The 14,221-nt window shown below is 51.6% G+C and overlaps 1 protein-coding gene across 7 annotated transcripts in view; it reads right to left on the bottom strand.

Moving 5' to 3' along the window:
• The window catches only part of PNPLA7 (patatin like domain 7, lysophospholipase), a 66,797-nt gene that overhangs the window by 8,551 nt on the left and 44,025 nt on the right, over positions 1–14,221 (bottom strand). For all 7 annotated transcript variants that reach the window (XM_074331437.1, XM_074331436.1, XM_074331435.1 and 4 more), the window contains 4 exons: positions 7,316–7,379; positions 6,510–6,678; positions 5,318–5,500; positions 4,463–4,581 (listed from right to left, as the gene is read on the bottom strand). In XM_074331437.1, coding sequence (XP_074187538.1) covers positions 4,463–4,581; positions 5,318–5,500; positions 6,510–6,678; positions 7,316–7,379 — 535 coding nt within the window. The remainder of the gene's footprint in view (positions 1–4,462; positions 4,582–5,317; positions 5,501–6,509; positions 6,679–7,315; positions 7,380–14,221) is intronic.

The raw sequence follows: 14,221 nt of genomic DNA on the forward strand, positions 1-14,221 counted from the left end.
AAGGTTGTAAGATACAACATCGATTTACAAATATCAATTGTGGGGCCGACCTGGTGGCTCAGGTGGTTGGAGCTCCGTGCTCCGAAGGCTGCCGGTTCGATTCCCACATGGACCAGTGGGCTCTCAACCACAAGGTTGCAGGTTCGACTCCTCGACCCCTGCAAGGGATGGTGGGCTCTGCCCCTGCAACTAAGATTGAACATGGCACCTTGAGCTGAGCTGTTGCTAAGCTCCCAGATGGCTCAGTTGGTTGGAGTGCATCCTCTTAACCACCAGGTTGCCGGTTCAACTCCTGCAAGGGCAACTGGACCTGGAGCTGAGCTGCGCCCTCCATGACTAAGACTGAAAGGACAACAACTTGAAGCTGAGCTGCGCCTTCCACAACTAAGATTGAAAGGACAACAACTTGACTTGGAAAAAGTCCTGGAAGTGCACACTGTTCCCCAATAAAGTCCTGTTCCCCTTCCCCAATAAAATATTTAAAACAAAACAAAACAAAAAACAAATATCAATTGTGTTTCTACAGACTGGCAACAATCAATTTGAAAGTGAAATTTAAAAGATACTATTTACAATAGCAAAAATAGCCCATGAAATACTTAGTGATTCTAAAATTTACATGGAAATGCAAAGGACCTAGAACAGCCAAAACAATTTTGAGGGGGAAAAAAAAATCACACTGCCTGGTGTTGAGATTTACCACAAAACCACAGGGATCGAGACGGGCAGGGTGTATAAGAGCAGAGTACACTTCAGTGGGCACAGCAGAGCCAGCTGCAGGCCTGCTGAATGACAGGGATGGGACAGTCTTCAGCAAACGGTGTCCCGGCAACTAGACAACCCCGTGGGGAAACCGAGCCACATACTCACCTCCCACCGTTTGCAAAGCACAGCCTTAGTGGGTCACAAGCCTCAGTGTACTAGCTAGAGTCACAAAGCTTCTCGAAGAAAATACAGAATAACTTGGTGACCTGGGGGTAGGCAAGAGCTCTCAGAACACCAGAATAACCATAAAAAATTGGAAAATCACACTTGATCAAAAAATGCCATTACGAAAATGAAAAGTCAAAGACTGAGATAATATCAGTAGTAAATAGATCTGGCAAAAGGCTTGTATTCAGACTCAATAATAAAAGCCCGACTGCCTGTTAAACACGAGTAAAGACCATAAGTGGCACTCTACAAAGAAGACACACAAGTGGCCAAACACGCACGCACCATCACTGGGTGAGACGCTGCTGAACATCCCAGGGCTGACAACAGTGCAGGTGGCCTGAGCTCGGAGCACGCAGCCGCCCCACGCCCAGGTGATGCCACGCCCAAGCATTTGCCCAGGAGGAAACAGCACGCCCAAAAACAGATCTGTGTGAGAACAGTCACAGCAGTTGTGTTCCTGATAAGCCACTGCCCATCGTCTGAAACACAGCAAAGCGTGGCAGACAGTGGACCAGCGCTTGGCAGTGCACTGATGAGGTCAGGGCAGAGACACGAGCCCGCAGAGCAGAAAAGCTGAATGAATGTTCCAGAGAAAGTCAACATTGCACTAGAGGAACAAAGAGAGAAAACTAGAAAAAGCATTCAGGCCTTAGAAATGTTTTAGCAGAAAAGATTAATTAGAAGATGCATTTCAGATAAACCACCCAGAAAGCACAACAAAAATATGGGAGATGTGTTGGAGAGTGGACGGCTCCAGCTGCGAGGCCTTGTCTCGGACCACGGGAAGCTCCAGAAGAGAGAACAGGGCACAGAGAGGTAAGGGTCACGGAACGGTCCCCAGAGCTGAGGGACACCCAGTACAAGGGATGAAGAGAGCAGCACCTGGGCAACCCCTCGAGTCCTTTCTGAAGAAGGAGACTGCAGACCAACCCACCAGCTTCCAGAGGGAAACAGGCCTCGGAAGCAATGGCACTGAGCTTGTCAGCCGCAGCACTACAGAGACAGGCCCCACGCCTTAAGTTTCTCAGAGAAAACTGTTTCCATCTTCAGTTCCACACCAAAACTGTCAGAAGAATGAGGACATTTTCTGCTGCTCATCATCTAAAACTTTTACCTCCTGTGCATCTTCTCTTAAGGAAATTTCCAGAGTATGAACTCTACCAAAATCAAGAATATGTCGAGAAAGAGGAAGACATGGACCCTAGGCAATGGAGCTGAACACAGGAGACACAGGTGGTCCCCAGGATGATGGGGAAGGGGACCCCCAAGGCAACCGCCAGCGGCTTGGCTGGAAGCAGCCAGCAGAGCCAAGGGGTCAGACAAGGCCAGCAGAGATGGCCTGGTAGTCGGAGCATGCTGAGGGCAGGCACTGGTGCTTCCAGCAGTATCAGGATAAATAATGATGCCCAGAAAACTGAGCAAATGGCAGCTGCAGCAGTGAGTAATTCCAAGGGAGGAAATATAGTCATACTGTACAATACAACGGGACAGCTCTGTCACAGTGACGTAAACAGTGAGGACTGGCTTCACTAGGGAAGAGCCGTGCTGGGACTGTGAGTGGTAAGGATAGATGGACGATAAATAGGTGATGGACAGACAGATGATAGACACAAAGATAGGTGACAGATGACAGATGGGGGGAGGGTGGATGAATGACAGATAAATGTTAGAAATGGATGACAGACGGATTATGGATGGTAGACAGATGGTAGATACATAGATAGATAGATGATAGCTGCACTGGGTGAGTGCAGATAGGTAGATGGATGATGGACGGATGACAGATGATGGATGAGAAATGACAGAGATGGACAGACTGATTCTGTGTGAGGGAGGGGGTCAGGAGCTCAATAATGTAAAACTAAGAAACAAAAACATAGACTAGGAATGCTCTTTAGTAATGTAGATGAGCAGGCAGCAGGAAGAAGCTGGCAGTGATCACGTCTGGTTGTTTCTGGTTTGGACGGGATGGCAGGGAACTGCTATTCTGTGTTCTACAAGTACCAAATGGCCTAGAGAACCAAACACTACTTTCACTACAACTAAATTTTCATTAAAAACGCTGCTGATCAGCTGTCCTGACCTGCAAACCAGGTCCAAGTCTGGGCCACCTCTTCTGGGCCACATCAACCCTGCAGCGGGCAGCCTGTGACCTTGGGCCACTCACTTGGTTGTCTAGGCCCACTGGCCCAGCTTTCAAGTACAAGTGTGGCACTAGACAGTGCTGGGGGCGTCAGAGACAAATGAGCAGTGCTCTGCCCCTGCTCCCCAGGCCAGGCTGGACTTGGGGTACAGGACCAGCACATGCTGGGCCACCCCACCCAGCTCTGGCCCGCAGCTAGAAGCAGAGCGAGGCCCTGCCCCCGTGCTGCTTCCACAGGTCATGTGTCGTGTGAAGGAGCAACGGGCCCGGGTCCACCCCACTCTCTTGTTCGTGGCCTGAGACCAGGACTTGAAGCCTTGGGTCTCCAACTTGGGGAAGAGAGGAGAGGAAGTACAGTTGGACAAGCAGTTATGGGGTTCACTGCATTATTTTTCTAGTCTTTATAAAGAAGAGGGCTTGAGTCCTCCCTGACCTGGCAGCTGGACCGTACCTCTCACTCTAATTGGCCTCCTCCCGCAATGGGCCAGGCGTGAGCAGAGGCCTGACCCTGGATGCAGGAGACGTCCTGGCTGAGTGTCTCCCTCCCCAGTGACAGCTCTGGGCTTCTGTCCTTCTGCCTCTTCCCTTCTCCAGCTCACTTTGAAAGTGATGTCCTTGGGCACCTTCTCTGGGGCACTGGGGAGAGGCGCCCGTCACCATCAGAGGGCCAGGACTCAGGGCACAGAGCGCCCAGGAGGCCCTGCTAACAGTGCTGGAGAAGCAGCACATGCCAGCTGGCCCAGGGCACCTCACCCGGCCAGCAGTGCAGACGGCCACCTCGGCCAGGAACGTGAGCCGCTCCACTCACAGGGCGTCCCCAGCCCTGGCCCCAGCCCAGTGAGTGGCACAGATGCTGCGGGAGGCACCAATCTGCCCTCTGGTTCACCAGAAGACAGCCTTGGCCTCGTCACTCCCTCCTCACCATGCCCCTGGGCTCAGTTCTGTTCCAAGTATATTTCTCTTTAAGTTCGGGGGAAGGGAGACAAGTGTCAGAATGACACTCGGGTAGAAGTTATTTGGGTTGAAAGTCCAGTATGGAACTCACCAGCCCCAAAACACTAAAGCAGTCTTCAGGAGGCTCGTGAGCAGACCAGGTCGTTACTCTACAAAGTGTGGATTAAAATGGCTTCACCAGAGCCCAGTGGAAAGGCGGGCAAAGGACAGAACAGTTTTCAGAAGAGGAGGCATGAACGGCTACAGAGCCAGGACAACAGGTGAGAGTCCTTCCACCGCACTGGCAACAATGAAAACCCCGCAGTTCCTGGAGTGTAAACGGGGACAGACAGCCTATGGGGAGCAACGCATTCTGGGCCCATCCACCTGCACCTGTCGGCGTTCAGGAGTTCATCCCAGGCGCTGCAGCGGGAAGGGGCAGGCACTCACCTCGCTCCTCCTCCCCCAAGCACCAGGGCGATCGCATTGCCCGTCAGCACCCGCGCCAGGCGGGAGAAGTCCGAGTGCCGGTCTGGAGGCCTCTGGAAGACACGCTCGTACATCTCCACCTGAGAGTGGGGCCAGACGCGGGGAGGGCCGGCTGAGTTCCCAGGCGGGTTTCCTCCACTCCTGACCCCGAGCTCTCTCCACGATACTGGCGGGCTCGGTCAGATACCCACTCTGTCAGCACCCTGGAGCCCAGGCTCTCCTGGGAGGGAGAAGGCCCTCGAACGGCCACTGGGTGAGCGCAGGGCAAGCGGCTGGGCCACAGCCTTCTGGGCCCAGCAGGAGACCACAGCGCTCCAGAGAGCCATCTGCAAAGGGACACCAAACCCAAGCCCAGCTGAAACCCTGCCAGCCCCGAGGGTGGAGGGTGCTCTGGGCAGAACAGCCCCATGGATGCAGCTGTCAGGATGCTGCCCTCAGAGCCCTGGGCCAGGCCGGCAGTGGCGTGTGGGCAGCCTCTGCGGGCCCCCCACCCCATCACCCAGCCCCGAGGGCTGAGGATACACTAAGGAAGAGCTGCCCGAAGGAGGGGCAACGCCGACCTGAGGCTCCTAGGGCCCGCTGGTGTGGCCGGCTCATCCCACACCCCGGGCCCCACCTGCCTGGGGAGCGCAGCGCCACCCCGTGGCCAAACTCAAGCGGGAGCTCACAGTCAGCTCACTGCACGGAAGGGAAAACCAGCCCAGCAGCCCCGACACACACCGACAGCCCGACAGACAGCTCGGACCACCGAGACTCAGAGCGGAAGGGGCGGGTCAGGACAGGGCTGTGCGCTGGAGGTAGGTGCCCCCGCCTCACCAGTTTGGGCAGGCTCCTTCTGGAGAAGACGCGGCGTGGGCAGCAGAGGTGCAGGTGGCCGGAGCACCAGCTGCGCATGTTGAGCCACTCGACCGTGCGGGCCGGGGCCGGGCCCTCCTCCCGGTGCAGCAGGATCAGCTGCTTCTGGGCGCGCACCGCAGTGCTCTCCAGCATCCGCTCCAGCTGAGGGACAGCAGAACCCGCGGTCAGGCGGCCTGGAGCCCGACGTGGGCAAGATGGAGGTGAAGGCCAGGTGGGGCTGTGTGCAGAGGCCCCACGTGGGACGCCGCCTTGCAGAGCAGTGGAGGGCAGGGCCTTGGCACCCTGATTCTGTCAGGCTGTGCAGCACTCTGCTTCCCCCGCCCCCAGCTGTGCGCTGGGCTAGGGGAGTGTAACCAGAAGGCAGGGGCGCTTTCTCTAACACTGCCTAGAACACACACCTAGACCTCTTCAAATAAAGAATTTTGCACTCTTCCAGGCCACCCCCGTGAAAACCGAGCGAACACGGCCCCCAACGCGGGAGGCACCCTGCGCCCATATGCTCTGTGATGCAGGGACCCTTCCAGGTGGGTGCCCTGAAGACACCCCACCAGCAGCCTGCTAAGTCCAGGCCCTAAGAGCAGCGAGCGGGTGGGGTACTCACAGACAGCAAACTAACAGCCACAACGAGTGAAGTGTTGAGGAAAAAAGGAAACTTCAAAGTGGTAAAAAATAGGGCACTTTTTATATAAAATTTAGACCTGTAAAACAGTGCTGTATACACACATACTAAAAGTGTGAAACAGCCAGAATCTCCAGCTTCACAAGCGGCCATGGGCGGAGGGGGCCATTCCGCTTTGTGCTAAAACCACCAACAAAACGGCAAAATGTTTTTGAAACGTGGACAGCAGGTATATGAGCAGGTGTCAGCACTAATGATCCGTTCTTTCCTGAGTTCGTGAGATATTGCATTCAAAGGAAAAGAAAAAACCGGGATCTGAAGAGAGCCTGGACCTGCCCGCCTGTAGCCCTGGAACCTTGTCTCACCGCACAGCCCCCACCACCGCCTGGCCCCATTTGTCGAAGCTCCGCCCACCACCCAGCCACTCTGCTGAAGCCCCGCCCCAGCCTGGCTCCCTCCCACTGCCCGCCCATCCACTGAAGCCCCACCTATTGCTCATCCCTCCCCCCACAGCCCTCTTGGCCAGCCCACCTCGCCCACTGTGGGCTCCTGCTCGCCCAGACCCACGATGAGGATGCAGTCGGCCTGCCGGATGCAGCGCTGGGTCCACGGTGTGAGCGTGCTGTCCGCCTGGTAGAGCACAATCCGGTGGATGTCCTCCTGTTGCCCCAACCAGCTGCACAGCCGGTACTCGTGGATACTAGAAGGCATGGACAGGGGCATGCAGACAGGGGTGCAGACGGCGGGTTGCATACGGGGGGGGTGCAGACGGGGTTGCAGATGGGGGGTGCAGACGGGAGTACAGACAGCGGTACAGACGGGGGTGTGCAGACGGGGGATGCAGACGTGGGGGTGCAGACGGGGGGTGCAAACGGGGGTGTGCAGACGGGTGTGCAGACGGGTACAGATGGGTACAGATGGGGGTGCAGATGGGGACGTGCAGACGTGGGGGTGCAGACGGGGGTACAGACAGGGGTACAGATGGGGGTGAAGACCGGGATGCAGATGGGGGTGTGCAGACGGGGATGTGCAGACTGGGGGTGCAGACAGTGGTGCAGACGGGGGTGTGCAGACTGGGGGTGCAGACGGTGGTGCAGACGCGGGGGTGCAGATAGACGGATACAGATGGGGTGCAGATGGGGGTGCACACAGGGGTGCAAACATGGGGTAAGCAGGTGGGTGTGCAGAGATGGGGTGCCAGCGGTGGTACAGATGGGGGTGCAGACATGGAGGCACAGACAAGAAGCGGGTATGGGCTCCAGGGCACATTGCAAAGCTGTGTTTGGATCCGCTGGGAGCAGGAAACCAGGCTGTTTCCTATGCGGAGGCCAGCATACCTGTCCAGAGCAGCAGAGCCAAGGCGCTGTTTTATGTTGTCACTGGTCAACAGCAGGATGGGGCCTGAAAACAGAACCACCAGTTACGAAAAACTGTCCTGGCAGGCCACCTGCAAGGACAGCGAGGCCTGGCCCCAGAGGCAGCCGCGGGCAGCGGGCAAGAGCGCCCACTCCCTGTCCCAGAAGCCTGCTCTCCCGGAAAGCCATGAGAAGCCTTGCACCTTTGAATAAGGAAATGCCTGTGGCCTGAAGGGGGTGCCTCTGGGCTGGTGAGTCCACATGGTGCAGGGTGGGTGCTGAGCCCCCTGAGCTGGGAGGAATGCACAAGCTCAGTAGCTCCCTACATAGGTACAGGGATGGGGGCCTCTCTGAACCTCAGTCTCCTCATCTACACACAAAGGAGCTGAATCTCTGCAGCATTGAGACTGTGTGTGTTGAAGACAGGGGAATCACAGCATGTAAAATGCCGAATAATGTAAATGCCCAAATCTAGATCAGCGAGGCGGCCGGATTCCAGTGTCATGTCTTTCACCAGGCTTGAGATGCAGCACCTGGCACATGTGCATCTCTGAAATCAGCTTCTTCTCTATACGGTGTTTCACAGCCACTGTACACACAGAGGAGTCAGGGCCTGCTCCACCAGGAGGGTCAGCGTCAGAACCCGTGGAAAGGCCATGGGGGACTCGAGACAGTAGCCAAGAGAGAGCACGCAGTCTGAGAAGGGCCGCCAGCTGAGGACCGGCGCCAGAACCCAGGCTGAAGCAGGAGCATGGGGGTGCGGAGGGCTTCCTTCTCACACCCGCACTTTACCTGACTTTCCCCCAAGGGCGTCTAATTAAAAGATGAGAGATACAGAACCAGTATCTTATCACACTGTGTTTTAATTGGGAACATCTGCTTTCGCAGAGGGACCCATACAAAGGAGCGCCTACAGCGGTGGTGCCCCCTGCGGTATGGCTCTCTGGCCGGACCTGTGTGCACACATAGCTCTGATTTACAGGACAGAAACCTGCTGAGGCAGTGGGGGTTGGGGTGAAGGGTGCCAGTCCTGTCAGGGGGTTGCAGTCCTACTCTAGGGGTCAGGCTGTGCTGGGAGGAGCTACAAGCTCCAGTCGGTCACCCGCACAGGTCTGGACCGCTCAGGGCTGGACTGCCTCACGCGCCTGTGAGGGATGTGCAGTGACACGTCTTATCCACCTTTTGAACATTCAGGATGTGACGGGATAGGCAGACCATGTCTGGCTACAGGAGCACTGAGGAGCCCAGCCCTGAGGCCCTTAGGGGACACCTGCTGGGCTCTACTGCTCCTCAGTACCTGTCTTCTGCTCTAGGCCTCCTTGGTGGGGGGGCTCTGATGGGGACCTCAGGGAAGTGTGAGCTCCCCAAAGATAGTGCTCTGGTCCCCATGGCATGGGCTACAGCTCCTGCCAATCAGGAACGTGGTGAACAACCCCATCATAGTGGGCGGGCCCAGGGCAGGGAGGAGACACAGGATAACTCATGGATTCTGTGGGGTGCAGCTGAAGCAGGCAGCCACTTTCAGCCTGGCTGCCACACAGCTTCTTTCCCACCCCCTGGAAGCTGGAAGAAACGGAACGACACCTTCAAAGTGCTAGAAGAAAATGACTATCAGCCTAAAATCTTCACTCAGCAGAAACACCCCTCAGAAGTGAAGGCAACCTACACAAATATGGTCACCTGACTTTCGGCAAAGGAGTCCCAGCAATGTGGAGGGCAGAGTTGGTTCTTTCTAAATGTGGGTCTTGGTCACCTGAAGATCGCAGTAGACAAAATGAATCTTGATTCTACCTCATGTCATAACCAAAATCAATGCCAGATGAACTGTGAACTTGAAAGGTGAAACCATAAAGTTTTTAGAAGAACACCTTCATAATTTGGGGGCGGGATGCAATTTGTTCAGTAAAATGCAAAAATCAGTAACAATATAGGAAAAAATTGATAGACTGGTCTACATTAGAATTCAGAACTCCTGTTTGTCAAAAGATAGCATGAAAAGGATAAAAAAGCAAGTCACAGAGAGGGAAAGGTACCTGCAATATTTGCATCCAAAACAAGAACTGTATCCAGATTACAGAGAGAACTCTGCCCATCGACAAGGAAAAGATGGCAACCCAATGAAAGGGGTGGGTAACTTGACAGGAACTTACAGAAGAGGGCATCCTAATGGTCAATAAATAAATAAACTTCTTACTCCCTGGGAAATGCAAATTAAAGCCATAGTGAGATACCATCACAGTAACCAAAACGCTTAAGAGGAAAGACCAACCACGTGACAGCAGGAGAACACACATCCTCAAGTGCACACGGGACACTCTCCAGGACAGACTACATGGAGGGCAACAAAACAAGCCTTAATGACTTCAAAAGCCTCAAATCATACCCGGTATCTTTAGAAATCAACAACTGTGGGAAAACTGGAAAATTCACAAATATGTGGTAATTAAACAACACATGCGTAAACAACCAGCGGGTCAAAGAAGTCACAGGGAAATTAGCAAATACCTTGAGACAAATGAAAATAAAGATACAACATTCCAAAACTTAGGGGAGGCAGCAAAAGGAGTGCTAAGAGGGAACTTTGCAGCTATAAATGTGTACATTAAAAAAAAGATCTCAAATCAACAACCTCACTTTATACCTTCAGTAACTAGAAAAAGAATATCAAACTAAACCCAGAGCTAACAAAAGGAAGGAAAAAATAAAGTTTAGAACAAATAAATAAAAATAAATAAAATAGAGGGGAAAAAAACCAGTAAAGAAAATAAAAGATACCAAAGTTGGTTCTTTGAAAGAATGAACAAAATTGACAAACCTTCAGCTAGATGAATAAAGGAAAAAGAAATTAAAATCACTAAAATCAGAAACAATGGAACATTATCGATTTTACAGAAATAAAAAGGAGTATGAACAATTGTACATAAACAAATTGGAAAATCTAGATTAAATGGGTGAATTCCTAGAAACACAAGACATACAAAGACTGAATCATGAACAGAAAATCTGCATAGACCTATAACTAGTAGGATGATTGAATCAGTAGTAACAATAATAACAACAATAATAATACCAACAAAGAAAAGCCCTGCATGAGACAGCTTCACTGGTGAATTCTATCAACTACTTAAAGAAAAATTAACACCGGTCCTCCTCAAACTCTTCCAAAATACTGACGTGAGGGAACACTTTCTAAGTCATTCCATGGGGCCACCATTACCCTGGTACCAATACTATAAGATAAAGTCACCATGAAAAAATTGCAGACGAATAACCTTTATCAGTATTGATGCAAAAATCCCCAACAAAATAGCAGTTAACCAAATTCAGCAGTATATTAAAAGGATTATATAGTATGACAAAGGGGGATTTGTTCCTGGAATGTAAGGATGGTTCAACAAAGGAAAATCAACCAGTGTAATAAACCACATTCACAGAATGAATGAAAAACAAACCCACGTGATCATCTCAACTGATGCAGAAAAAGCATTTGACAAAATTCAACATCTTTTTATAAAACACTAAACAAAACTACTTATAGAAAGAAACTTCCTCACTACATTAAAGGCCGTACATACAAAACTGAAAGCTAACATCACGCTCAATGGTGACAGCCTGAAAGCTTTCCCCTAAGATCAGGAACAAGGCCGGGATGCCTGCTCTCACCACTGCTATTCAACACGGTACTGGATGTCCTAACCAGAGCAATTTTGCAAGAAAAATAACTAAAAGTCATCAAAATTGGAAAAGAAGTAAAATTTTCTTGATTTGTAGACATGACCTTATATTTAGGAAACCCTGAAGAAGTCCACCAAAAAAACTGTTACAACTAATAAATGAAGTTGCAGGATACAAAACCAACATACAAAAGTCAGTTGTGTTTCTGTACAGTATCAATAAACATGCCAAAAAAGATATTAATAATTCCACTTATAATGCATCAAAGACAGTAAAATACTTAGGGATAAACTTTACCAAGGAAGTGAAAGACTCACCCTGAAAACTATAAACACTGCTGACGGAAATCAAAGCCACAAATAAGTAGAAACACACCCCATGTTCACAGAGTGAAAGACAGTGTTGTGAAGATGTCAGTACCACCCAGAGCAACCTATACATTCAGTGCGATCCCTCTTGGAATCCCAGAGGCAGTTCTTGTTGCAGAAATAGGAAAGCACATCCCAAAGTCCATGTGGGTCTCGAGGGACCTCGAACAGCCCAAACAATCTTGGAAAGAGAAGGTCACACCTGGAGGACTTCCTAGGCGCTGGCACGGGACAGACACGCAGACCACGGACTAGAACCGAGCCCAGAATGAACCGCAGTGTATCACACGAGCTTCAGCAAGAGCGCCAGGACCACCCCGTGGGGAAAGTGGGCAACTGGACATCCAACCTCTAACTAAATGTCACACTTTATACAAAATTAGCCCCCAAACATCATAGATTTAAATGAAAACTACAAACCTTTTGGAAAAACAACAGCTAGGCCCTGGGAAGAAGGGAAGAGCTCTTAGGAAGGGCATTGAAAGCATGACAGGGCCAGCCCAGTGGCTCAGCTGGTTGGAGCGCGTGCTCCTAACCGCCAAGGTCACCGGTTGGATTCCCACATGGGCCAGTGAGCTGCGCTCTCTATAGCTAAGATTGTGACAACAGCTCTCCCTGGAGCTGGGCTGCTGTGAGCAGCCAGAGGTTGGCGTGGACTGCAGCAGGCTGCTCTGTGCTGCCATGGGCTACCATGGGCTGCCATGGGCTGCTGTGTGCTGCCAGGAGCAGCCGTTGGCCAGCGTGAGTGGCCAGCATCCAGCGTGAGCAGCCGGCAGCCGGCGAGAACTTCCGTAAGCTTCTGTGAGAAGCCGACCGACGACTGGCAACCGACTGCCAGAGTTGGAAGGGGGGCACAAGGCTCATAACACCAGCACGGGCCAGGGAGCTGTGTCCTACATGACTAGACTGAGAAACAACGGCTTGAACTGGACTGGGGCGGGGGAGGCGGAAGAAGGGGGAAAAAAAGACAGCATGACCAATAAAAGAAAAAAAATCAATAAGCTGGACTTCATCAAAATTTAAAATTTTTGCCTGTGAAAGACCAGTAAGAGGATGACAAGAAAAACGGACACTGGAACAAAACATTTGCAAACCACACGCCCAATGAGAGACTAGCATCCAGACTATACAAAGAATTCTCAAAACTCAACAGTGAGAAAACAAACACAAGACGTGAACAGACATTTCACCAGAGCGGAGACTGCGGTGGCACGAGCAGGAACGGCCCTGAGTAGCACCAGCCCGAGACATGCAAGTGGGAGCCACAATGTGCCCAGCACCTGGAGCAGCTGGGATGAGCATCAGCGACAAGACAGGACGTGGAGGAACGGCACCACTGCCGCACACTGCTGGGCACGTGACCTGGTGCGGCCACTCTGGAGACTGGTTCTCCTAAGGCTGAGTGTGCACTCCTGGACATTTCTGCCAGAGGAATGGAAACGCAGGTGTACACAAAACCCTTACAGCACGCTCGCGGAGCTCTGTAAGCCCAGCCTGCAAACAAGCAAATGACTTTGAGCAGGCGGATGGGTGAAGAAGTGTGGACGCCCAGACAGTGGGTGTCCCTCAGCAGAAGGACACACTGCTGCCACACGGCATCACCCAGGAAAGGCAGCCTCAAAAGGCCACATACTGTTGGTTCTACTTTTATGACGCTTTTGGAATGACAAGAGTGGAGAACAGCTCCTGTCACCAGAGTACAGGTACTGGGGGCAGCTCTGCCAGGCGGCAGGTCCGACCTGATGGGCAGTTTCAGCCCGGTGGGGCTGGCGGCTGCAGGAACCTACACCGGAGTCACAACAGCACAGAGCACACACACGTGCACACACATGCACACACACGTACACATGCACATACGTACATGTGCACACATGCATACGCACACAAGTGCACAACACGTGCACACACATGCACACACACACACATGAACACATAGACACGTACACGTACACATGAAAACCAGTGATGCCTGCAGAAGGCATATGGACTGTATAAGTACCAGCTTCCTGTCTGGATGCTATAGTCACATAACCAGGGCAGAGGTACATGGAGCTACTATTTTTGCAATTTCCTCTGAATCTGTAATTTCAAAACAAAGTATTTTTTAAAAAGGGAATACGCACAATTGTCACCCCAATAAAGTTTAATTCCAAAAAAAAACAAAGGAATGAACTTTCATGAGGCCACATATCTCCACTGCGCCTGAATTTGCTCTGGACGCACGCAGGGCAGTGTGGCCCGGACAATGGAGAAGGAATGGAATTCTCCACATCTGGAATATTTGTTACAAAGCCAAGATCAAGGCTAAGGGCAGTTTGTGCTTTCTGCGTTTTAAAACTTCATTTTGAGAATAACTTCAAATACTAAATATTTACGGTATTATCTTTCAATCTTATGACTTGTTTTTATTGTGCATTTATTTAATGCTTTCTGTTACTAAATGTCTGCATCAGGTAGAGAGCATTTTCACAGGTATTAAAACATATGCTCTGATGGTTAGATGGCTCAGTTGGTTAGAGTGTGAGCTCTGAACAACAGGGCTGCCGGTTTGGTTCCCACATGGGCCAGTGAGCTGCACCCTCCACAACTAGATTGAAAACAACAAGGTGCAGCTGAGCTGCCAGAGGGGTGGCCGGATGGCTCAGTTGGTTAGAGTGCAAGCTCTCAACAACAATGTTGTTGGTTCAATTCCCACATGGGATGGTGGGCTGCGCCCTCTGCAACTAAAGATTGAAAACAGTAAATGGACTTGGAGCTGAGCTGCGCCCTCCACAACTAGATTGAAGGACAACTTGGAGCTGATGGGCCCTGGAGAAACACACTGTTCCCTAATATTTCCCAATTA

This window comes from Rhinolophus sinicus, linkage group LG04, assembly GCF_036562045.2.
Source record: "Rhinolophus sinicus isolate RSC01 linkage group LG04, ASM3656204v1, whole genome shotgun sequence".
NCBI classification, from domain to species: Eukaryota; Metazoa; Chordata; class Mammalia; order Chiroptera; family Rhinolophidae; genus Rhinolophus; species Rhinolophus sinicus.